The sequence below is a fragment of the Mirounga angustirostris genome, unplaced genomic scaffold (assembly GCF_029215605.1).
Source record: "Mirounga angustirostris isolate CCGP_5_RB_7025 unplaced genomic scaffold, mMirAng1.0.hap1 SCAF_12, whole genome shotgun sequence".
NCBI classification, from domain to species: domain Eukaryota; kingdom Metazoa; phylum Chordata; class Mammalia; order Carnivora; family Phocidae; genus Mirounga; species Mirounga angustirostris.
The window spans coordinates 71,362,474-71,388,961 of record NW_026991720.1 but is presented as its reverse complement, the minus strand read 5'-3'; the positions used below and the strand labels follow the sequence as shown (position 1 = coordinate 71,388,961).

The following is a 26,488-nucleotide window of genomic DNA, read 5'->3' as shown; positions in this document are numbered from 1 at the left end:
ATGTTATCTGTTGGCTATCGGTAGGTCTTTTTGGAAAAATGTCTATTCAGGTGGTGTGCCCATTTTTTAATCGGATTGTTTTATTTTTTGGGTGTTGAGTTGTATTAAGTTCTTTATATGTTTTGAATATTAACCCCTTACCAGATATATCACTTGCAAATCTCTCTCCCATTCACGAGGTTGCCTTTTTGTTTTTTTGATAGTTTCCTTTGCTGTGCAAAAGCTTTTTATTTGGGTGTAGTCCCAATATTTTTGCTTTTGTTCTCCTTGCCTGAAGAGACATATGCATAAATATGTTGCTGAGGCTGATACCCAAGAGATTACTGCTTATGTTTTCTTCCAAGAGTTAATGGTTTCAGATCTCACATTTAGGTCTTTAATCTATTTTGAGTTTATTTTTGTATATGGTGTAAGAAAGTGGCCCACTTTCATTCTTTTGCATGTAGCTGTCCAGTTGTGATGCCAAATAATCTTTTATCTCCTCTGCTACCCACCTCCCTCAAGTTCCTTACAAACTTGTTAGATTCCAAAGAAATGACTCAGAAAATACTCCCATAAAATTCAGAACATGTAGGGAACTAATACTTGGTTAACAGTAATAATATTTACTCCCAATAATACCACCATACTGATATGTGCTACATGGACAAAACTTGAAATTATGCTAAGTGAAAGAAGACAGTCACAAAATAAAACACATATTGTATGACTCCATTTATTTGAAATGTCCAGAATAAACAAATTTAGAGAGATAAAAAATAGATCATTGGTTGCTTAGGGCTAGGGAAGGGGGAGGACAATGGGAATTTACTGCAAATGGACAAGGTCAATTTTTTTTTTTTAAGATTTTATTTATTTATTTGAAAGAGAGAGAATGAGAGAGAGCACATGAGAGGGGGGAGGGTCAGAGGGAGAAGCAGACTCCCTGCCGAGCAGGGAGCCCGACGCGGGACTCGATCCCAGGACTCCAGGATCATGACCTGAGCCGAAGGCAGTCGCTTAACCAACTGAGCCACCCAGGCGCGCGACAAGGTCAATTTTTAATCTTACAGATGAGAATACAAGTTCAGTGAAATTGAAATATTTACACACACAGAGCTGGTCAGGAATGATGCCCAGATACATCACTCCAAAGAAGTGTCTCTCTAAAGCCAATGTTTTCTTAACCATGCCATGCTTGCCATCAAATAGTGTACTGGCAATAAGTTTAAGTATCACTGACATCAAATGGCCTTGAAAAAACAGGCATTTTGTTTCTATCAGTGGCAGGAGAAAGTTTTTTTGAGGAATCATTTAGGATCAAGCCCCACATTGGGCTCCCTGCTCAGTGGGAAGCTTACTTCTCCCTCTCCCACTCCTCCTGCTTGTGTTCCTTCTTTCGCTGTCTCTCTGTCAATAAATAAAATCTTTAAAAAAAAAAATACAGAAACTATAACCATTTCTTTAAACTACACTAAGTAAAAATATTCCTTTATTTAGATTTTATTACTTACATTTCATTTTTTTACACAGACATTTAGAAGTCTTTACAAACAACTTGCTAGTCATTCCAGAAAGGTATGCAGATAAAACAGGTAATTAAAAAAAAAAAAGAGGAAAAACACAGATATACTAAACCATATATTGTGACTCCTCCACCTATAATGCAACTAATCACTATTTAGTTGCTATATTCACCTATTTGCTGCTGTAACAAATTGTCACATATTCAGTGGCTTAAAACAACACAAATTTATTCTCTTATGGTTCTGTAGGTCAGAAGTTTGACAAGTTTCAGTGGGCTAAATTCAAGGTCCCAGCAGGGCTGTGTTCCGTTCTGGGGGCACCAGGGGGAGAATGTTTCCTTGCCTTTCCCATTTTCTTAGAGGCTACCTGCATTCCTCGGTTCATGGTCCCTTCCTCCTTCAAAGCCAGTAAATAGGGTCAAGTCCTTACATCGCATCCCTCTTCCATTTTAAGGACCCATATGATAACACTGGGCCCACACAGATAATCTGGGATAATCTCCCTGTCATAAGGTCCTTGACTTAATTACATCTGCAAAATCCTCTTCCAGTGTAACAGAACACACTCAGATTCTGGGAATTAAGACACTGACATCTTTGGGTGGCCATTTTTCTGCCCATCATAGTTGCCATTGCCTTTAAAGAAATCAGGATATACCCACAGTAAACTGAGCCTACCTTGGAGGGAAAGAGGAACATACTAATGGTTTAAATGAAGAATGCAGAACTTGAGATGAAAAGCCCTCCTTTTTGGTTTGTCAGATTTTTACTGCCATTCTATTTTGAAGATGAACCACAATTAGATATGTGGCTGTAACAGGAAAAATCAATTGCAATTCAAGACCCCAAGAGGAAACAGAACTGTCCAAATGAATCTGTTGATTTTTTAATCTGAACAGAAACCATAAAAACTTATTTTGTACTTTCTTTCTATATATTGTTCCACTCTGGCACTCAGGAACTACTATTCATATGACAGTCACAGCCTGTAGCATATAACCGGATGTTGTATTAATTCAAACTAGAGAAAAGGTAGCTGGCTGGGAAGACTATACTGGAACATACTGACCATGAGTTTTTACAAACCTTTAAAATAAAATATCCAAAGGATCACTATCTATGTATATATGGTTAAGAAACCAAAATTCTCCTTTTTGAAAGGCCCAAATTCAAAATGAAGTATCACTACATTGTTAAGACTGACACTTTTTAATTTCCCAGAACAATGTTCTATTCAATGTTTAACTTTTTCAACTTAGCATTGTATCTTTTTTGACTCCAAGATAAAAGAGCGATGTTTGATGTACTGAAGTTATAGCCAGCATTTACCAATTCTTTGATTCGATTTTTTAAAGTATTTATGCTTGAATCCAAAATCCGAGGATTTTCAATTATTTGTGATATGCTAAATTTTTCTTCTATGAGGCAGTCTATTTTATCATTAAACTTTTTCTCTCCCAAGAATATCACATCTGGATAGCGTAAAATAAACTTGTGTATCTCTTCTTTAGTACACCCAAGAAAAAACAGCTTCTCTTCGATATTTGTGTAGTTTCTGTTGACATAGTCATTGGAAAGGTCTAGAATTTTAGCTCCTGGACCAGAGAGCAGAACAAGCAGCTTCTCACCATTCAAGTTGAAAGTTGACTGTAAAAACTCAATGTTAGTTTTTACCCGTTTGGTACTCTGAATTAAGATGAAAGGGTTTTTTAAAATTATCTTCCTAACAAAATCTCTGGGCTTATTGTGACCCAAAGACAAACAGACTTCTTGCAAAAATTCAATCATCTGTTTATTCAGATCTAGACTGTTGGAGAAGGTACGTGGAGCACTGGTCAATAATCGACAAAGGCATTTATGGGTCAATCCAAATGAATACAGGAACTTTATATTATTCTCTAAGTTTAGGTTATTATTGGACCGAAAAAAAGATTCGGGAGAACGTTGCAAAATATTTATAATTTCAAGGTCTGATGTCATAATTCTTCTCCACAGATCCCACCGTTCTGAAAGACTTTCAGGTGTGCGTGTTATGGCTCGTGGATATCTTGATATAATGCTAGCAATCACTTCTTTGCTAGCTCCTTTGGACAGAAGGAACATCTTCAGGTCCTGCTCTTTAGTTCCCGTCCTATTAAAAACTCCAGGCTGTCGTTTTTTCGCCATGTCAATGTCTACTCCCATTGTAAGTAAGTTATTCAGTAATTCTTCATTCTCCAAAGACTCCCTGTCTGCATTACCACACTTCACTCTAAAAAGCCTAAATGAAACTGTTTTAAGGAGGATTTCTGCTGAAAATCGGATCATCCAACATCTTGAACCAAAGAGAAAGTTACTTCTCATAGACAAGAAGTTTCTTGGTGCCATAATGGTCAGGTATCCCAAACCTTTTGGAACGCTGTGTAAAACAACATACATAATATTATACAAATGCATGTGTTAAACAGCTAAAAACCATATTAAGGTCCTATAAGCATCATGGTCATTTCTGTAAGAAAATATGTATAGCTCCAGCTCTCCAGGTGCTGCAGTAACAATTCAACCACCACACTCCCACTCTCTAGTTCACTGCTTCTGATTATCTGTGGGCCTGGGGCTGCTTCCATTCTTAATGTGAAGAAAAACATTATAAGCATCATCACTGATCCACAGCTATTCCCACCTTTATCTTGCTCTTTATATTTGGACTTGCCTATGTTTGCTACCCAAAACCAGTTGAACCTCCCTACTTCTGCTTTATCCTCCTAGTTTTCAAACATCTGGCTTATTCCTACTAACCAATGCTTTCAATTCTGCCTTGTCTTCCAACTTCCCAGATCTCTGGCCTTGCCTCTGCCTTAGCTACCAGACTACTTTGCCCCTATTCCCTTTTCCTGGTTCCTCAAACTCTAAATATAGCCTTGAAAATCAACACTTTCAGACTATCTAATTTCCACCTTAAACACCTTTTTCTAGACTCATGGTTCTCTTTAAACCCATGCTATCATTAGTCTTAATTCTTAGCTTTATATAGACCTCTGGTCAACAGTTCCCAATCTCAATCTCCATGTCCTTCAGTTTACCCTATTACCCCCTGGGTTGTAACCCAGCTACCCCAAACCAATTTTTATCTTCAAAATGATCTAGTTGCGCTATTTAATCCACACCGTGGAACTGTGCTGAGAGCACATAAACAATGAAGAGTTACTTTGACCATCCTCCTCTACCCTGCCACATTATAAAAGATGAACCCAGGGCTCTCTGCATCTGTTTCACAACACATAACTTCAGGCAAGTGACTAAAACCTCAATAACTCATTTTCCTAATCATTTAGAAACGGGGCCCAAAATGTATGAATTTATATATGATAATAACCATAGGTACCTACTAAAATAAGTATCTGCATTTATAGGAAATACTTTATCAGGAAAGCAACAGAAAAATTTTCTTCTGTTATTCAATTTGTCAGATGATTTATGTTCTTTAATTGTGGTCTGAGTCATAAAACACATATATTTTTTAATTGTACTTTTTCCTCTTTAGACTATATAGCTGTGACAAACTTAGTTCTTAATTTCTAACCATGGGCTCTTATCACTTAAAGGAAGCATTTCCCTTCTCACCTCTCCAATTAAACATAAAATAGGGGCGTTTGGGTGGCTGAATCGGAGCCTGCCTCTCCCTCTGCCTGCAGCTCCCCCTGCTTGTGCTCTCTCTCTGACAAATAAATGAATAAAATCTTAAAAAATAGAAATAGATGGTTCCAACTCACCACTAATATCTCTGGGCTTGAGATACTGCTTTCAAGATCAGTATCAAAGAAAGCCTCTCTGTGTCTGCCCTACACTATTTTTTTCTAAGATTTTATTTTTAAGTAATCTCTACACCCAACATGGGTCTCGAACTCCCAACCTCAAGATCAAGAGTCGCACGCTCCACCGACTGAGCCAGCCACCCATCCCTTAATTACACCAATATAACAAGAATTTAAGAGTATGCCTACAGGCAGGGAACTCTCCGATACCCCAGGTAATCTACAGATCTTCAAAGAATTAAAAAAAGATTCCCAAACTATAGAATCAAATAATATTCAAACAAAAATGCAAGACACTCACAAAATAAACATCAAACAGCAGCACATTTTAGATTGCCCCATACCCTGAGTTCACTATTCTGTATCGCTCCATAATTCCACATACTACTCTTTAACCACATCTTCTTCCAAAAATGCTGAATTTAGAAACTGAAAAATAAGATCCTCATTCGAACTACAGAATGAAGGCTCTACTTGCACAGCTCAACAATCTGTTCTCTCCTCCAGATACGCAAGGGTGACCTCTACTGGATAACGGTACATAACACTGACAGTGGTAGGTAAGACCTGTGCTTTGGGAATAGGGGTGAAAGATGATCCAATGGGATATAGGAAGCAAGCAGTGACACTCTAATTTGTATCTGTCTTAGCCTTTTAAAAATTCCATTTTATGTGTTTTAAATGTACAATATAATAGTACTGTAAAACATGTATATAATTAGTAAGTAAATATACATTGGAGGTACATGTATAAAACCTTTTTTACTGAGAGTGTACACAATCAAAAGTCTGAAGACAACTACTCCAGACAACAAACTCTTGAGATGATTAGCACCATGACAAACAGGCTGAGCAAGCCACAGAAAGTTCAAAAGGAATTGTACTAATAACAGACTAAGAGTGAAAATATATGCCAAATTTCTTAACAAAGGAGTCATAAATCTATTAAGGTTTCTCCTGAATCTATGTCTTATGTATAATTCACTCGCTGCGGAAATATCTTCCACATGAATTAACATGTCTAAAACCAAACTGAACATCTTTCCCAGCCCCCAAACTAGCTCTCTTCTGATGAATAGAATCACTACCACTTGATCATAATAGTCACTCATGATAAAAATCTAAGTGATTACTTTCTTCCTCTTCCTCAACCCCAAAGTCATTACATCATGTAGATTCAGCTTCTTCAGTATCTTCGTTAGCATCTCTACTCTTTGCTGTTCTCCCTCACCCAGACTATAACAGCCACCTAACCTGCTTCTCTAACATCAGTCATGAAAAACTGCCACCATAGTATACCTATAAAACAAAGAAGTGATTATATCCCTTATTCCCTGATTAAAGACCTCTATTGCTCTCCCCTAGAAAGCAAAATCTTCACACTCACCTTCAAAACTCTCACCACACCATTCCAACTACCTTCCTAGCTATCTGCTCTATTCTACAACCTCACAACACGAGGCATTATTGCCTCTCAAACCTCAAATTCTAAACATTCTTGCCCATTTTTGTCTTCTTGCCTTTGTGGAAGCTATTCTTTCAGAAAGGCCCATCCTCCCATATCTATCCATAGTACAAGGTCTCATTCAAATACTACCTTCCCACAAATCTTTAACTTAACAAATACTGCTGAAGTGAATCATTTATCACTTATTACTAAAAAATCTAAAACCAGGGGCATGAGGGTGGCTCAGTCAGTTAAGCGTCTGCCTTCGGCTCAGGTCACAATCCCAGGGTCCTGGGATCAAGCCCTGTGTCAGGCTCCCTGCTCAGTGGGGAGTCTCCTTCTCCTTCTCCTACTGCCCCTCCCCTCTCCTCCTGCTCTCTCTTGCTTGCGGTCTGTTGATGAGCATGTGAGGAAATGCAGGAAATTCTCAAATACCACTGTTGGAAGGGAATTTGGCACCATCCACCATATCCTTTAACCAGCATTTTCACTTCTTTAAAATTATCCAAAAGAAATAAAAGGACAATACACATTTGTTATTAAAAAGGATGACTATCCTAACATCATTTGCTATAACAGAAAAGAAACCCACCAACAGAATGATTCATAAATTGTGATACATCTATGTAATATTAATACTATACAACCTGATTTTTTTAAAAAGAGGCATATCTGGGGCGCCTGGGTGGCTCAGTCGTTAAGCGTCTGCCTTCGGCTCAGGTCATGGTCCCAGGGTCCTGGGATTGAGCCCCGAATCGGGCTCCCTGCTCCGCGGGAAGCCTGCTTCTCCCTCTCCCACTCCTCCTGCTTGTGTTCCCTCTCTCGCTGTCTTTCTCTGTCAAATAAATAAATAAAATCTTTACAAAAATAAAAATTAAAAAAAATAAAAAGAGGCATATCTAACACAATGGAAAGATATCCAAGATATTCTAAGTGGCAAACCACATAACAGTACAGATAAAATAATATCACTTATATAAGGGGGGGGACATTAATATATAAAAAGAAGGTAAGGGGCGCCTGGGTGGCTCAGTTGGTTGGGCGACTGCCTTCGGCTCAGGTCATGATCCTGGAGTCCCGGGATCGAGTCCCGCATCGGGCTCCCTGCTCGGCGGGGAGTCTGCTTCTCCCTCTGACCCTCCCCCCTCTCATGCTCTCTCTCTATCTCATTCTCTCTCAGCTGAATAGATAAAAATCTTAAAAAAAAAAAAAAAGAAAGTAAAAAGGCAGTAAGAGTTTTCTCTGAGAGATTAATGGGGGCCATGTACTGTTCCTGAAATACTGTGATACTATTTAATAAACATGTTATTTTGCAACCAGATCAATTAACAAATTAAATTGGCTTAGGGGTACAAAAAGTACTGGGAAATATGTGACCTTTATCAGTTCTTCAGTTTTCAATACAAAAAAAGTTAAGCACCTGATCAACATTCAAAACATTCCTATAACATCTAGCAAGGTAATATGTACATAAGCAGCCTAATGCAAAAAGTATCAACTGTCTCAATCTACAGATTTCAAAAATAATATTCCCTAATTTATTTAAATCTTTCCATTCACTCTTTAATTAACCAAAACCATTATTCCAAGGACTAAATTCCAAAATTAACAAATACACTGAAAACCTCTGTACTCATAACTTGTAAGGCCTGGGGAATAAAAGAGGATTTCCTTGTTCTCTGCTGCACAATTCGCTTGATAAAGGGACTTTTAATGGAGATGGCTAATCACTGTCCCAGGGTACTACATTCCAGTTGGTCCTCTTTTGATAAAACAAGGGAAGTTTGGAGATCTTTACAGCAATCCATTTCTTACCTAATCTGTCTTAGAGAGGATGTTGCATTTCTCCTGAAGAGCTGGAAAACAGCTGTCCCTAAAAATGGCAAAAAAAGAAAAAAAGAAAAAAAAAGGCAGGGGGGTGGAGGACGAAATATTGTCAGCACTTCGTGATACAGAATAAAGAAATCGATCCCAGCTAACACTGCATAACGTCCTTGTGAAAAGCGTCACCTCTTATGTACTAAGCATCTCTCAGAGATACCGAGAGGAAAACGGCAAGAACACGCCCGAGTATTAATGGGAAAAGGTGGCGTAATCACGCATTGTTTGTAAAACCGGAGCTAAGTGCTTCACATACACTGTCTTACTTCAACCCCACAACTTAAAAGGTAAGGATTATTCCTAAAATTAGAAAATCGGGAAAAAGGCAGAACTCTGTCACAAGTTTGTATTAGCTCACTTAAGTTAATATAGTAATTACACGGGTTCCATTCCATGGGTTCTCCCGCTCCCCCTTCCTCCCCAAAACCGACTCGCCAAGGGCTGCGCGGGAAGGGGACTCCACCATACATCAAAATCACCCAGACCCACTTCTAAAAAGAAAGAGCATAAGCGCAGCCAGCCACAGACCTCAACCTGGACTGTATTAATATTCGGTAGATGGCTTTACTTCCGCCTCTACGGCCTGGGGCGGGACGTAGAGGCGGAAATGAACAAGACTAACTTCCGGTCGCGTAGAGGTGACGTCGCCTTCTTTGCGCCCCCCCGGCGGCCGCGCGGCAGCCCTCTGCAAGCCTGACGCGAAGAGCCCAGCAGGGGGCGGCAAGAGACCGTGGTGAACTCGGGGAACAGGCGGCCTCGGGCTGGTTTTGGAGGGAGGCGGGACCATGGGCTTCCCCGAAGCCCGGACCTGTGGCCGAGGGTGGCTGCAGAGATCGAGTGCCTGCTGGCGACGTGCGGTAGGAAAGTCGCTATTATATACATGAATTTTGCAACCTGGTAGGGTAATTATGCTTATTAATATCGTTAACATATGCTGGTAAACACCTTGGCGTTTGGTGTCGGAAGACGCGTGCAATCTGGGGCTCCTGAAGAGTCCCAGATTCTCTTTCTTTCCTGAGCTACCTTGGAAATCCTGGAGTGTGGCCGCTAGTGCTAATTCAGCTTCAGCATTCAGGCTAGGAAGCAGTGTTGATATACTTCGATTTAACAGCTTGCAGCACGAATTATTTATGCTGCTTCTGAAATTGTGACGAGACTAGGCTATTTAAAGTTTCAACAGAAACTTAAATCTCCACAGCAGAAGCATTTTTGTCACCCTTGAAGGCGTTGTTTATTTAAATCTTCCTGGTCCTGTCATTCTCACTTGACTGGGGGTGGTAGCAATGGAGATTAAACTTCAGTTCAAAGCAATTCCGCTGAATTCTCCAGAAGAAAGATTATATCTAAATTAATGAAATAATCCTCAAACTGCCAGGTTATTTTCCAGAGGAAGTGATTTGGTCTTGAGAAAAACAAAAAGTGGGGGAGAGGGTTGATCCTGAATTCTACTGCAAGGAAGAATGTCCTGCTTTACCCTACTCCATGTAGGAGCATATCATAAATTTTTCTTTATCTCATTTCTGCACCAATTAATGTTTTATCTTCACTCTGTCCCTTAGACTAGGAGCTAGCTGGTATGTTGTCACTTTGTTTTGAATTAATTTTCTGTTTTATTGGCTTATAAGGGTAAAGATTTACCTTTGGAACTTTAAATTACCAATAATCAGCCTTTCTGGTAAGTGAAATTACTCACTGCTGTCCCTCCAGGTAAAAAGTAGTCCTGAAATGTTAGAAGTGGTCTTTATGTGAATTTCTAAAATCTATTTCTGCATGGAAGGAGCTCTTATATCTGAGTTTATATTTACTGTCATATATAAATATATAAACTGACATGCATAAATATATAAATATTATATTTATAAGCTACTTTACAATCAATGTTAAACAATAAAATCTATTCTAGGAATCACTGAATTTCAGACTTAAGAAGACCTTTGAGATTATGAATCCCTCATTATGAATCCTCTCATTTTGCCGATAAGACATTGAAACCCTTACAATAGAAGTCAGCAAGAGAATACATGTGTTATACCTCCTTAACCAGTAAGTCTTCTATGATTTATACCACATGCACTGATATAGATTACCAAAGGTTAGTTCAGACTTACTTAGGCAACATCACTTAAGTTTGTTTTTAGTGATATGTGTGGGTAAAGGAGATTGGTTCTTTTGAAAATAAGTGCTGTATTTCCTATCCAAAATTTTCTGATTACAAATAAATTTTAAATGCATATTATAAAACACTGAGAAGAATAGCAGCAAAGGTATAATGATGGTTGGATTAGCATGGTGTATTAGCAATTTTTTTCCTTCTCCTATTTCTGCAAAGAGGTTTAATATTTAATGATTTGTGAAATGTCGTCATTACCTCCAGTAAGGCAGTGACTACTACCTCACTGTCATTAGTGGTGTATTACAGTATAACCTATATATACCTTGCCTGTATTTTATTCATTGGTTCGGTGAACATTTGTTAAACACCTGTATATTCCAGACCTTGTTTTCAGAATCGGGGATATAGCGGAAAACAAGCCAAAGCCCCTGCCCTCCTTGACCTTATTTCCCTTGATAGGTCTCACTCAGCCTGAGTGTCTGCTGCTCTGCATGCTTCCCCTCATCTGACCTGCCCAAGACCATAGCTGATCCATGCCCTACTAAGCTGATATAATTAAGAAGAAGTGTGGTTGGAAACATTGGAGGGCTGTGTGTGGTAGAAGACCAGAGGCAGGGAGTAAGCAATGATGAAGAAACAGAGAACAAAAGGGATAAGTAGTTGCAACATGGTGGAGGGGTGTTTTTCCTAGTGTCACTCACTTGGTCTTTGGGCTCTCTAAACAGTAGGAATTGACTGGAGGCCAAAAGAAAGTTCCAGGCAAGGCTTTTATTGGGGCTTATTCTGGAGCACAAGGGAGACAGCACAAAGAAAGGAGTTCTTCAGACTGAGTCCCCTAATATAGGCCAGGGAAAGTTTTTTAAAGGGACTAAAAAGAGAAAGGAGTGATGTCGAGACATATAGAGTCAGGGATTTCTTGGTGCCTGCACACTTAAAATTTATGCTTCTTCACATGTCACAAGTCTATTTATTTAGCATGTTAAATCTCCACCCATGTGTGTAGGTTTTAGTATTATAATGAGGGGAATAGTTGGTGAAAAGTCAGGGCGGGGGGTCCACCTGGGTGCAGACTAGTTTGGTTCAGTCTTTCTTGTCTTCATAGTTCAGTCCCTCCATGAGGTAATCATCCTGCTTCCACATTCCTGCAAGATATACTACTCAAGAGGCATAGGGTTTCAGCTGTCCAGGAAAGCTAGATTTCACGGTCAGGTTTGAGGAGACCCAAGTCCAGTCCCTGCCCTGTCTCACTAGAAGCTGTTCTAAAGTTGTCTTTCAAAGTTTTTTTATAAAGTCTAAAGTAATCAAATTTTTAAGTTAAATTTGTTTTGTTATATATCCCTTTTACAATTTTCTTTTCTGAAACCATGGTAATATTAGATGGCATATGTGTTTTTAAATGCCTTTACTTGAGAAAAGAAAAAGTTGCCAAGTCTGTATTGGAGCATCTCCTCCCTCTTTTTTTCATCCAAAAGTCTGTTGCAGGGGAAAGTAGGGACTCTGGCGCCCTCCCTCCCCAAGTAGGACTTAAGACACTCTGGCGGTGAGATGAAAGTCAAGTCGGAGTACAGAATCTATGCTATATTCAGAAGCACCTCTGCCCTTTTATAATTAAGGGTTTTTTTTCACTATGTCAAAAGTGTCTGCCTGACCCGCTCTGCCCAGGAAGTATCCTTAGTTTTTCATGCAGATAGGCTTTTGGCACACCACAGCCCCTTGGTTGACCACTCATGTTTGAATCTCAGCAGACCCAGTTAAGGTCAGAAAGGAAGTAGCTCTCTAGTTCCCCACCCTCCACCCTCTACAGCAATACCCAGACTCCTGGACTCAATAGACAAATGCAACCCCCACCCCACAGCAACTTCCTAGACAGACCTACCAGCTTCCTACCAGTGTAGTTTGAAGTCCTCAGAGGAACATCATGTCTCTTCTCCCATTCTCTTGCTTGAGGTTATCTTGTGTGCTTATGAAAACACATGGAAAGGCTACAAATTGCTTACTGCTGAGTAAAACAGTAGATAAAGTTACCCTGATAATCACAGGTTAACACTCTTTCTGTTTGCAAACAACCAAAAAAAAAACCCCAACAAACAACTTAGCTTAATTTCCCCCCTTTTCAAAAACAATTGCTTTTTAACAACCTTGAATTTCTTTTGAAATCTAAAGATTTGACTAGTGGCAACTTTCTTTCTCTGAAATATGCCTGACTGGGGTCTAGAGAGATCCTTGAGTCAGCCTTCCCACTCCCACACTCATTACCACAAGGGCTACGGCAAGGAACTGAGTACTTAGTCTGGCAAATTTGCTGATTCCAGACCTGATATGATCCCAGATTCCCACAGTAGTTAGACTGCCACCAACAGCATGACAGAGTTGGCTGAGAGAAACACAATAATCATTTGAGATCCCATTCAGCCTGGTGAGTTTAAGTACCTTTTGGGTTGTTTGATCCTATAGTACCATGCTTTCAATTACTGTGAAGCCATTCTTAATCACTGGTAGAAAAAAGTGGGGCACCTGGGTGGCTCAGTCGTTAAGCGTCTGCCTTCGGCTCGGGTCATGATCTCAGGGTCCTGGGATCGAGCCCCGCATGGGGGCCCCTGCTCCGCGGGAAGCCTGCTTCTCCCTCTCCCACTCCCCCTGCTTGTGTTCCTGCTCTCACTATCTCTCTGTCAAATAAATAAATAAATAAATAATCTTTAAAAAAAAAAAAAAAGAAAAAAGTGATCTTACCACAAAGCAGAGGAGCAAATATTCACGAAATAGAATAGAATCTTCCTTGTGCAAAACTATCTCCCTTCCTAATTACAGTATTTCTTCAAATTCCACCCTTAGAAATTTAGTCCTTGGTGTTTATAGCATGGTGGTTTTAAATCCTAAACATATTTGAAAGGGGAGACAAATTAAGCCAACAGCCAACAAACTTTTTCTATAAAGGGCCAGAGGGTATGTAGTCCACAAAGCCTAAAGTATTTACTATCTCTTTTGCACATTCTTCTTTTTTCTTTCTTTCTTTTTTCACAATCCTTTAAAAATGTAAAGACTGTTAGCTCATAGAGCACCTGGCCGCTGGTCATAGTCTGCGGACACCTGCATTAAACTACAGTGAGCTACTGTATACCTGTAACCTAGTTTCTTGACTTAAAGCATCCAAAGAATAGGCATTTGGAGGAAAAGGACATAAAAGAGAAAAATGTTAATAATATCTGAAAACATCATATAACACTATCTGGCAGATACTGGTCTAATCACGTCACCTGTATTAATCCATTTACGTCTATGATGGAAATAATATGATCTCCATTTTATGAATGACGAAACTGAAATAGAGGCTAAGTAACCTGCCCAAGCTCACACAGCTAATAAGTAACTGGAACCTAAGAAGTCCGACTCTAGAGTGTGTGATCATAACTGTGATGCTATGCTGACACTCAGAAAATAGTGTTTTAATTCACTGTAGAAACTATAAAAATAGAAATATTTTTCTATAGAAATTAGAAAAAGAGGGCAAACAAATTCACCCATAATTCCATCACCTAGAAATAATCACTATTTACATTTTGTTTATATTCTTCCAGAATATTCCTATACATAAAACTCTTTCCTTTTTTCAACCTATGAGGTAGGTATAATTTTACAGATGAGGAAACTGAGGCTTAGGAGGGTTAAGTGACTTTTTCAGGAACATAAAGCTGACATGTGTGGGGAACCAGGATTTCAACCCAGGTTGTTGCTTCCAGAGCCTGTGTTCTTAACTCCCGGCCTATACTGTATTTGAGTTTATACTTAGTCTTTCTTACTTTTCTCCCCACCTCCACTCATGTGCTCGCTTTCTCTCTCAAACATAAATAAAATCTTAAAAAAAGAATGAAGAAAGGTAAGTTGGGCAGACGAAAACATCTCTGTCTACTACTACAGTTGGTGAGCCAGAATTGGAGGTGAGATCTCCCAGTCCAATCCTCTTCTCACTCCTCTGTTTATTCATTTAGCACATATTTACTGAGCACTCTATCAGGATTGTATTTAGCTGCACATAACAGTGGTAGTTTACATAGCAAAATGTCTAGAGATGGAAGTGGGTTTTTGGCATCGTTTTCTAATACCAGGTAGTCTCACAGTTTCCTAAGCACAGCACTGCACTTCTTTGCCTCCGATCCTTTGTTCACTCCTCTGCTCACCATATCCACTTGTTAGGCACTCTTAGCCTCGGTTTGTTAGGACTGTTATAACATAAATGCCATGGGCTAAGTTGTTTAAACAACAGACATGTATTTGTCACAGTTCTGGAAACTGGGGAGTCCAGATCAAGGTGGTGACAGATTTGGTGTTCAGTGAAGTCCCACTTCCTGGTAGTTGACTGTCTTCTCAATGTGTCCTCACATAGCAGAAAGGAGTAGGAGAGCTCTTTGTGGTTTCTTTCATAAGGGCATTAATCCCCTTCACAAGGGCTTCAGCCCCATAACCTCATTACCTCCCAAGGCCCCTTGCCTAATATCATCACATTGGATGTTAGGATTTCAATGTATACATTTTGGGGGAAACACATTCAGTCCATAACAGTCTCTTAACCTAGAAAGTGTGATACCATCTCTCCCTGAAGCTTTTCCAAACCCCCATTTGGAGTAAATCTCTCCCATTTCCATATCTCTGTAGTGCTTTGTGCAATCAGTATAACACCAAATTTATTCTACCTTGTGTTTAAATTAATATGGTGCATACATATCAATCTCTGCATGATACCGTGATTTCTTAAGGGCACAGACTGAGTCTCATTCTTCTTTGTGGAACCCAGATGCCAACTGTTCTCCCATCCTCCGACTGCACCATATACATCCTCCCTGCTAGACCCAGAACCACTTTGAGTTCTGCCAAAGTAAACCATATCACCTGAAAACATTAGTGAGCAAAGTGGACTTCACTGCAGGTTTTGTCATGGAGATGACCTACCACACTACACAGAAAAACAACTCTCAGATCCTTTGTTAGACCCACTGGCTCACATTTTCTTCCTTTTGGCCTGTCGTTCTGACTTCAAACTCCTCTCCGCATTATTTGACCTAAATTCAGAGGTGCTTCAGCCCTAGCTCCCATTGGCACACCCAAACCCAGCATGAAGCTCAGCAAAATAAAGTCCCATGTAGGTAGCAGGTCCCACTCTTCTCCGTAGTGGGGGTTCAAAACAGCAGATAATATTAAATAATGCTAATAATATTTAGTGAGTATTTATTTTGCACAAAGTACTGTCATCCCTGCAAGGCATATTTTATTATTCCCATTTTACAGTTGAGAAAAGGGAGGGATGAAGAGGTTAAACAAATAAATAAATATCACACAGCCAAAAAGTAGGAACCAGAAATCCAACCCAGGCACTTTGAATCCAGAGCCTGGGCCCTTAATAATTAACCTCCACTAATTTTTATAGCACCTAATACTATGCCTTTACTAATAAGTACATCAAAGTGTTGGTTGGATTAAATTTACTTGTATTTCTAAGAGCATCAGAAATATGCAGTTTCTTATGTTTCTTTCCAGTTGCAAGCATTTATTTTTGTTTATGAAATACCAAATATCCATTATAAGAAAAAACACATTATGTTAAATTAAAGCAAAAATTATGAGTATATTGCAACTTTTGCTAGTTTTATTTTTCTCAGCTTTATTGAGGTATAATTGGCAAATAAAAGTTGTATAATATTTAAGTTGTACAACATGATGATTGATATACCTATACATTGTGAAATGATTACCACAAATCCTTACAAACAGATTAACACATCCATCATCTCACATAGTTACCATTATTTTATGGTGTGCTAAGAATACTTAAGATCTGTTCTCCACAAATTTCAGATATACAATACAGGATTATTAACTATAGTCACTGTGCTGTACATTCATCCTTATGGATATCTAAAGCTTTCTGTTTGTACTGGTATTAAGTGAATGAATGAACTGACTAATTTACTGACTATGCAACTCAGCTTCCTCATCTGAAAATTTATTCATTCAGTTGGTCATTTAATATTTATCCATCTATCCTGTGGGCACTAGAGAAACAATGAAGCATAAGAAACACTCCTTGCGGGCGCCTGGGTGGCTCAGTTGGTTAAGCGACTGCCTTCGGCTCAGGTCATGATCCTGGAGTCCCTGGATCGAGTCCCGCATCGGGCTTCCTGCTCGGCAGGGAGTCTGCTTCGTCCTCTGACCCTATCCCCTCTCAGGTGTTCTCTCTCTCTCATTCTCTCTCTCTCAAATAAATAAATAAAATCTTAAAAAAAAAAAAAAAAAGAAAAAGAAACACTCCTTGCCTTTAACAGGTCTGTGGAGATATTCACAGTCCAAAAGAAAAATGTTAAACCAGATAATATCGAAGGTCCCTTCCAGCTCTAAAATTCTGTAATTCTGTTGAGTGGGAGGTTTGCTCTCCTTGTACAGAGGTGGTGGATGACTGTCGTTGTGTAGACACTGGGAAGAAGAGATGGAGATGGGGCTGCTTGTCAAATGATTACTGAGGAGAGAATTTCAGGCTGCCCCTGAACCAAATAACAAGGAACAGGAAGCCTTGCCTACTGCCCTCCAGCCTTCCTCACTGCACTCCTAACTCCACTGTCTGCTCAGATGGCTGGTGTCCCTCTGCTGCCCTCTGAGTCCTCCAGATCCCATTTTGACACTAGGTTAGCCGACTGACCTTGCGTGTTCCCTACTCAGAGCTGCCAGTAGAGCTTCCCTCTTCACTTTTTCCCAGCAGCTGGACACTTGATCCTTTCACTCTGTCACTGTCATATCCTGCTGTTCTCAGGCCTAGCTGCACATCACCCAGGGAGCTTTTTACACACACTGAAGCCCAACTCTCCACCTCTAGGGATTCTGATTTAATTGGTTTGACATGGGGCCCAGATACTGGTCTAGTTTTTTGTTTTTGTTTTTTAAATCCTCAGCAGATGAGGGATGCCTGGGTGGTTCAGGTCATGATCCTAGGGTCCTGGGATCGAGTTCCACATCAGGCTCCTTTCTCAGCGGGGAGCCTAATTCGTCCTCTGCCTTCCACTCCCTCTGCTTATGCTCTCCCTCTCTCTCTGACAAATAAATTATAAAATCTTTTTTAAAAAAATCCTCGGCAGATGATTCTAATGTATAGCCAGAATTGAGAACTACTATACTTCAGACACTGGAGTTGCTTAATTTTCCCTTGCTAGTTAAGGCCCCACTCTGGATTCTGTTCCCAGCCAGGGAAAATTCAAGGCTAGCAGCTCAGCAGCTCAGCAGCTCAGGGCTTAATCCCACTGTGGCCTGGACTCCCAGTTCCAGCAATTAAAGGCTGTTGTTATTCCGTGTGATTAAGCTCCTACCCCAAAGGAACATGGAGAGTAAACGAAGGCAAAACAGTTGCTGGGGAGGCAAAACAGCAGGTGTTTACTCTGATGCCCTCCCACTTCTTCTGTCCTTCCCGCCATTCCCTGCTCAAACCTCGGTAACAAAGTTGTCCTGAGTAAAGAGTGTCTCTTTGGTGATGGACATGGATAGGAAATTAATTATCTGACCTAACATCTCTCAGCCATATGTATGTCAAGCCAGATGTTTCTCTTTATTTGACTACATGTACCTCTGTTGGTGATACCTTAGTTTCCCAGAGACATTTCATCTTTAACCTCCTTTCCTTTCTTCCTCTTTGAACTTGTATTTAGCTAATTCCAGAGTCTTCTCTCTCTTGATCCATTTTTACAAACCTCCCTCACTATGACTGTGATCACACCTAAGCATAAGACTAATACCAGAGTAGGGTGCCTGGGTGGCTCAAATAGTTAAGTGTCTGTCTTCAGCTCAGGTCATGACCTCAGGGTCCTGGGATCGGATGCTGGGATCGGGTCCTGGGATTGGGTCCGCATCAGGCTGCCAGCTCAGCAGGGAGTCTGCTTCTCCCTCTCCCTCTGCTCCTCCCCCTGTTCATGCTCTCTCTCTCTGTATCTCTCTGTCTCAAATGAATAATTAAATCTTAAAAAAAAAAAAAAAAGAAAAGACTAATACCAGAATAAAGGGAAGTGACATTTTTTAAAGTGTAGTTTTGGTGTGAAAAGGGAAACAACCTTTAGAGTCCATGAAAGTGCTAAAAAAACTCGTCACAATTTCCACAAAAATCTGTATTTTCTTTGTTGTCCTCTAATAAAGCCTTTCAGTCAAAAACCAACATTTAACACAAATGTTTTTTATTTTTTTTTGAGAGAGAGAGGTGGGGGAAGGGCAGAGGGAGGAGAGAGAGAATCTTTTTTTTTTTTTTAAGATTTTATTTATTTATTTGAGAGAATGAGATAGAGAGAGCATGAGAGGGGGGAGGGTCAGAGGGAGAAGCAGACTCCCTGCTGAGCAGGGAGCCCGATGTGGGACTCGATCCCGGGACTCCAGGATCATGACCTGAGCCGAAGGCAGTCGCTTAACCAACTGAGCCACCCAGGCACCCCGGAGAGAGAGAATCTTAAGCAGGTTCCATACCCAGCATGGAATCTGATGTGGGGCTCAATCTCATGACCCTGAGCCAAAATCAAGAATCAGACGCTTAACTAACTGAGCCACCCAGGCACCCCATCATAAGTGTTTTTTTCATCAGTTTGTTGTTTTTTGCTTTGATACTTGTTTTACAATGGTTTTGGTTTTTACTGTTTTTTTTTTCTACTACTATTTCTTATAACACTTCATTTTGTGGATTACAGTAGTCCCCCCGTATCCTCGGGGGATATGTTCCAACACCTCCAGTGGATGCCTGCAACCATGGATAGCCCTGAACCCTATATGTACTATTGTTTTTTCCTATACGTACTTACCTATGATAAAGTTTAATTTATAAATTAGTCACAGTAGAGAGTAACAACAATTGGGCGCCTGGGTGGCTCAGTCATTAAGCGTCCGCCTTTGGCTCAGGTCATGATCCCAGTGTCCTGGGATCGAGGCCCACATTGGGCTCCTTGCTCAGTGGGGAGCCTGCTTCTCCCTCTCCCTCTCCCCCTGCTTGTGTCCCCTCTCTCGCTGTGTCTCTCTCTGTCAAATAAATAAATAAAATCTTTAAAAAAATAATAATAAAAGCAGTTATGACATATACTATAACAAAAGTTATGTAAATGTGGTCTCTCTCTCAAAATATCTTACTGTACTGTACTCACCCTTCTTCTTGTGATGATGTGAGATGATAAAATGCGTACATGATGAGAAGTGAGAGGAATGACGTAGGCATCATGACATAGTGTTTGGCTACTGTTGACTTCCTGCTGATTCGTCAGAAGGAGGATCATCTGCCTCCGGACTGTGGTTGACTGCAGGAAATTGAAACCACAGAAAGTGAAACCACAGGTAAGGGGGGCCTACTGCATTCTTAGAAGATTAGCACCACCTATAACGTTGTCTTAGTTGAAAATTCCACTTGAGTACCAAAGTTTTGGAACCCAACTCATCTGTAAATTGAGGACTGCATGAATATACCTAGGCACTCCCTTAACTAAGAGGTCTGCTTTTCCAACGTCACGGAGGCTGTTCTTAAGATTTCCCAAAGGAGAGGAATGAATATGAAGGCAGATTTTAATGACATCCGTTTCTTTTGATAAAATTGATGACTTCCCAGCCATCAGTGAGACGGCAGGAGTTACTCTCTTCTTTGGCCCTGGAGAATCTGCTATACATATGATTTTCCCAATGTCGAGGACAGTATCATGACACAGTACCCCTTACCCACTTAATTACTCTGACAATCTGAAGAAGCAATTCTTATCATAATGTCTACACCTATTCTCAGAAAAGTGCTTTTTCAAATCAAACATTTGTCTAATTAAACATACGTTCTAAAATATATTCATTTTTCTTGACATTAAATATAAATCTTAGTTTGATTGTTCTCTGTTTTGACCAGGAACTGTGATTCTCTGTGAACATTAGCAAAAGATAAAAAAGAAAAAAGAATTTTTAAATGTTTTAAAGCACATAAAACATTTTTTTCTATTATATAATGGAGTATGTGTTCTGTATTGCTCAAGAGTATCACAATCATGATTTATGATCTTGATGTATTTTTAATACATATTTAAATTAGTCATTATGAATCAGATATCCTAAGTTCATTTAATTAATTACCTGTATTATCTAACCCCTACTTAAATTTCTTTTCTAGACATATTACTCCTACAGACTAAATTATTCATCTCACCAAACTTTCTAACCTGACAAAGCTAGCTGAAGTGCTATTGTGAAAGCAAGTCTCGGCTCAACAAATACTTTTTCTTTTATTAAAAGATAAGGGTAAAGAACTATTATGTCTAAAAATAGATACTTGGAGCTTAAAATCTGTCAGACCATATGTTGTACAACTCCAAGATCCAGGAAACAAAGACATCTTTCTCCTGGGGGTATGTATTATTATTCATTCTAGGGGATCAAGTACCAGTCCATATGTATGACTATACAGTCATTTAAACATCGTTAGAAGAGAAACCGATTATGAATTCCTGGGGATAGTAAAGGGAAAATATGAGTCAGTTCGCACTGATCTGATCTGCATGTATTTGTCCTTGTGTTATGAGAATGCATGTGACAGTGTGATTTTTTCCCCCCAATGTCCTTGAGATTTCTTTTAAGGAAATTACTTTTCTTGTTTCTCTCTGGCAGTCAATGGAATGACCACAAAATATAAGATCTGAGACAATCTTTACCTATAAGCAAGATAGCATTTTATAAACTGTTAGACAATCTTTATAATTCTTTTTCTGTATTTAAATTTTAACCCTTTTTTCCTTGTGGATATGTTATTTTATTGTTTTAAGGTTTAAAAACTTTTAAAATTGAAGTAAGTCTTCAAACCTACTGCCACTAATGTCTAAAAATGTTCTACATATGTGGTACACATTCTGTAACATTGAATATATTTTATATGGTGCAAACTCAACCATCTTCAGAGATTCAGTTATAGTCTGATGCTAGAATATCATTCTGAGACTGTGTACATTAGTACACTGAAGCAATTTGGCAGTTACTAAGTTCGGACCACAAACAATTCCAGCCTCCAGCGGGGATTCTTCTCTGCCTTTATAACTATCAGGTCTCCACTTCTCTTTAGATTGCAGAGACCCAGCTACATTGGCATATTTATAAAGCCATACACTTTTAAAATGTTAAGGGTAAGAGGTTCAACCGCTCTCTAATTACTTGGCAATGATTGCACAGGCTAGTTTTAAAGGTAGAAATGTCTGTTCTTTGTCAACTAACAAAAGACCTTCAGTCCTCTTCAAGTGATGGAAGGGGAAAGAGGAAATGAAAAGTAATATCAGACAGTGTATTTCTTCTGGGACATGAGGCTATATTTCTTTTAGTTTTTAGAAATATTTGGGTGTACATGTATGTATATGTAAAGAAAAGTGTACACACATGATATAAAGATACAAAAGAATACTCAATATAAACCTAAATCTCTCCTTTTCCTTAGTTACCCAGTTCCCCTCTCTGGAGGCAAACATTGTACCCAATCTCTTGGAGATTCATCCAACAATAATTCATGCATTTGCCAACATACATGTATAAGTTCCCTCTCTCTCTTCCTCTTCCTTCACTCTAAAGGTAGTATACCATATACTTTTCTCTGTTCCTTGAGTTTTCATTCTTAAAGATTGTTCCAGGGGCACCTGGGTGGCTCAGTCAGTTAAGCATCCAAGTCTTGGTTTCGGCCCAGGTCATGATCTCGGGGTCGTGAGATCGTGCCCTGCCTCAGGCTCCATGCTCAGGGCAGAGTCTGCTTGAGATTCTCTCCCTTTTTCTTTCTCTCCCCCTCTGCCCCTCTCCCCACTCAGGTGCATTCTGTCTCTCTCTCTCTCTCAAATAAATAAAATCTTAAAAAAAAATAGATTGTTCAAAATCAGTATATATAAAAGTCATTATTTTTATAGTCTGTATAGTAATCCACTGTACAAACGCACCATAATTCAACTGAACAGTCCTTAATAACATTTACTGTTTCCCATCATTTACTATTACAAATAGGCTGCAAAAAAAAAATTTCATTTGCATATATTTTGTGTTGTACATATGCAAGATTACAGAATAAAAACCTAGGAGTTTAAATTATTGGGTCAAAGAGTATGAGCGTTTTTAATTTTGACAAATAGAACCAAGTTGCCCTCCATGAACATTGTACCAATTTTCACTCCTAACAGCAATATATGAGAAGGAAACAATGTTTTTGACTAAGACCCACTTCATATTTATACTCCAAAAGAAATAAAGCATCAATATATTTTTTTACATGTTATAAATGTCAGGAAACTCTAGCATTTGGGAAATAATAAAATACAAAGTAAGAGATAGCAAGCTGACAGAATATAGTAACCATTTCATACTTTGTTGATAAGCAGGAAGACTACCATCATGTTACAAGAGAGAATTTTGAATTATATTTTCCAAAACCATGAAAACTGTTAAATCTTCGTATTTCTAATGATAATGCTATTATTAAAAGTAATAGAGTTATTGCCCATAATAATGATAACAAAAGAGGAAATATTGTATGGAATATACAAAACTGTCATGATATATAACACAAATAGACAATTGGACTGTGACTTTTTAAAAATCTATATTGTAATAATAGGTATCACAATGTTCTAAGACACAAATTAGCCCTCAAATTTACTAACAGTTATTCTGGAAGTACATCTTAAAATAATTTGGAGGGAAAAAAAGCCCTTGTTAGATATATTTAGTTGTGCTATAAAACTTCTTGACCAAAAGACCAAATACTGTATTATTCATAAAGTGAAAAAAGTTTTATAAACTTATAAAAATAGTAGAAATGGTACAGAAAAATCTAAGTGCATACTTTTGGAGGTAGGAGCCTTATGGAATATGAATATAAAAACTCTTCTCCCTTGGTGAGGTTCCTATGAGTACCAGGTAATTGTTCCATAAGAAAGAGACTAAGTATGCATTGGCACCAGCTCAGATTGTCACTTCTAAATTTTTGTGATGTAAATAGGTAAAAATGTATTTTTATGAAGAATTGATGAATTATGATTAGAGCAATCTGTCCTATAAAATTTCATAGCAATAATATGAATTATAATTTAAAAAATTAAAAAAAATTCAAGTCACCTTTATTAAGAAAAGAGTCTCAAGAATTCTCAACCATCTTTTTGTCATCCAAAGTTTATTTTGTCATTCAAAATTCATGCTTAACTGAAAGTTAATACCACTGCGTGTATTTTTCTGATAATATTACAGGGATTGGGCCAGATAGTTCAGTGGGCAACCTCATTGTTGAAAATACCACTGCATGTATTTTTCTGATAATATTACAGGGATTGGGACAGATAGTTCAGTGGGCAACCTCATGTTGAAACCTCATTATAGAAGTAGCTGAACAAGCAGTTTTAAAGACAAAATTCGACACAGCTGGTTATCCCATTTAAATTGTGTCTAAAAAATACCAAAGAGGGCGCCTGGGTGGCTCAGTTGGTTGGGCAGCTGCCTTCGGCTCAGGTCATGATCCTGGAGTCCCAGGATCGAGTCCCACATCGGGCTCCCTGCTCGGCAGGGAATCTGCTTCTCCCTCTGACCCTCCTCCCTCTCGTGCTCTCTCTATCTCATTCTCTCTCTCAATAAATAAAATCTTAAAAAAAAAATTTTTTTTAAATACTCTTTAAAAAAAAAATACCAAAGAAAACAATTTGGTCAAACAACTAGCCAAGTCAATGAAACATAAAATCAGTCAAACCTGTCTTTTGGCATCAAGTAAGGAACAAACTGTCACTTCACTGGATATTTCATATTTCACACAAATGCTGTAATTGTAGCTCTATCCTCAGATGACAGTGAAAACAAGGTGGCAAAAACACTTCTTCATAAGAGTCCTTTAAAATTAACCTAATTATGTAACTCTGTCATGTATTTCAACACAACATATTAGTCACCACTTAGGACTACAATTAGGATGCACATCACATGACAATGAAGTAGCACTGCTCTTTAAGAAGAATGGGCAGAAATGTACTGGGGAGCCTGGGTGGCTCAGTCGTTAAGTGCCTGCCTTCAGCTCAGGTCATGATCCCAGGTCCTGGGATCTAGCCCAACATTGGGCTCCCTGCTCCGCCTGCTTTTCCCTCTCCCACTCCCCTTGCTTGTGTTCCCTCTCTCACAGTCTCCTCTGTCAAATAAATAAATAAAAATCTTTTAAAAAGAAAGAATGGGCAAAAGTGTACTAAAATGATTGTATTTAACACTAATATTAAATCTTCTGTCCTGATTCTCTCACAATTGCCTTTTCATCATCAGCACTGTTACTGTCACCATTTCTAGCATCAGCATCATTGTGATACTAAACATTAAGTAGTTTTAAGTATAAAGGGTCAATTCTTTATACTATTGTCTTTTTGGCACTGATTTCACTTCTGCAACTATTTGATGTTGGCCATCTTAGGCCTGGAATTTCACACACTAGTTATCTTCTCTTGAGAAGATACCATTTCATGCAATTCAGAAGTATAAAGAGAATGGATTTGTTATCTCTTCAGATAAACAAGTCTGCTCATACAAATGTAGGAGTCAACCTCAGGATTTCTAAAATAATGTATTTTACATGTTCCCCAGATGCTGCTACCATGGTGACAGGCTAACTGGTAACATTCTGGACTGCTTTATTTTAACAGCTGGTTACATTATTTCTTAAAGCAGAAAAATGATTTTAAAAAATGAATGATGAAAATATAATGTTTCTCAAGTCATTGCCCCTTTTTCTGTGTATCTATGATGCTGTCCCAGCTAACCACAAGATCTAGACTTAATTAATATCCAATGAATTTCTCATGTGCAATTTCTGCTGTTTTCTTCATCTTTATGTTAGTCTTTTGAAAGTCATTGAATTCATTAAGAAACAGGACATTAGGCACCTTGACAACCAGTATCTGCAGAGCCAACCAAAAATCATCCATTGATTGGATTGGAATGGATTGGATTCAGTTATTAAAATATCCAGAAAAAAACAGGATGAATTATTTCTTTTTAAATTATGTTTAATTGTTTTTGAAACAAAGATTACCAAATGAAGAAGTTAGCCAGACATGTGATTACTTTTTTTCACACTTTGCAAAAAGATTCTAAGATAAGATCATAATGATTTATTTTCTATAAAATAGATATACGTAATGAATGCTTTACAAATGAGGAAATTGTGGCTCAGAAGAGTTAGATAACTTGTCTACAGTTACACAGTTAGTAAGGTTATGTCAGAGCTGAACTTGAAACCAGATCTATCAACTCTAAATCCCATGCTCATTTATTTTGTAAGTGAAAGCAAAGATGTTTCATAGATAATTCATCTCCAGAGAACAGAGCCAGAGGAAATTAATTTAAATCATAACAGGAAGTATTGAAGTTAGTTATAGAGAAAGGTATTTTATTTTATTTTATTTTTAAAGATTTTATTTATTTATTTGACAGAGAGAGACACAGCGAGAGAGGGAACACAAGCAGGGGGAGAGGGAGAGGGAGAGGGAGAAGCAGGCTTCCCGCAGAGCAGGGAGCCCAATGCGGGGCTCCATCCCAGGACCCTGGGATCATGACCTGAGCCGACGGCAGACGCTTAACGACTGAGCCACCCAGGTGCCCTAGAGAAAGGTATTTTAACAATGAGGATGGGATGGGGAAAGGAGCATCTAGGGGGTTACTACTATAGCATTGCTAGTGTTCCAGTTCTTATATTGAGTGGTGGGTTGACTGTTGCTCATTATAT

At 38.8% G+C, this 26,488-nt stretch overlaps 2 protein-coding genes across 14 annotated transcripts in view; one reads left to right on the top strand and one right to left on the bottom strand.

Moving 5' to 3' along the window:
• Positions 1–699: 699 nt before the first annotated feature.
• Positions 700–9,234, bottom strand: MTERF1 (mitochondrial transcription termination factor 1). 2 transcript variants are annotated; one of them, XM_045864749.3, is made up of 3 exons: positions 9,156–9,234; positions 8,562–8,619; positions 700–3,903 (listed from the first exon to the last, which is right to left on the bottom strand). In XM_045864749.3, the coding sequence occupies exon 3, from the start codon at positions 3,870–3,872 to the stop codon at positions 2,736–2,738; it is 1,137 nt and encodes a 378-aa protein (XP_045720705.1). In that variant the 5' UTR covers positions 3,873–3,903; positions 8,562–8,619; positions 9,156–9,234; the 3' UTR covers positions 700–2,735. The 2 variants fall into 2 exon arrangements, with proteins under 2 accessions (XP_045720705.1, XP_064431365.1); XM_064575295.1 differs by lacking the exon at positions 9,156–9,234 and having other exon boundaries at positions 8,562–8,983.
• Positions 9,235–10,542: 1,308 nt separating this feature from the next.
• Positions 10,543–26,488, top strand: part of AKAP9 (A-kinase anchoring protein 9) — a 199,005-nt gene continuing 183,059 nt past the window's right edge. For 5 of the 12 annotated variants that reach the window (XM_064575283.1, XM_064575281.1, XM_064575278.1 and 2 more), the window contains exon 1: positions 10,548–10,670. In XM_064575283.1, the coding sequence (XP_064431353.1) occupies positions 10,649–10,670 (22 nt within the window). In that variant the 5' untranslated portion in view covers positions 10,548–10,648. Of the gene's footprint in view, positions 10,671–26,488 lie in introns of all 12 variants that reach the window. The other 7 variants (XM_054505300.2, XM_064575280.1, XM_064575279.1 and 4 more) reach the window with 3 other exon arrangements.

Excerpts from the sequence above, each read along its gene's own strand:
- MTERF1 (XM_045864749.3), bottom strand. The coding sequence starts at position 3,872 with ATGGCACCAAGAAACTTCTTGTCTATGAGAAGTAACTTTCTCTTTGGT.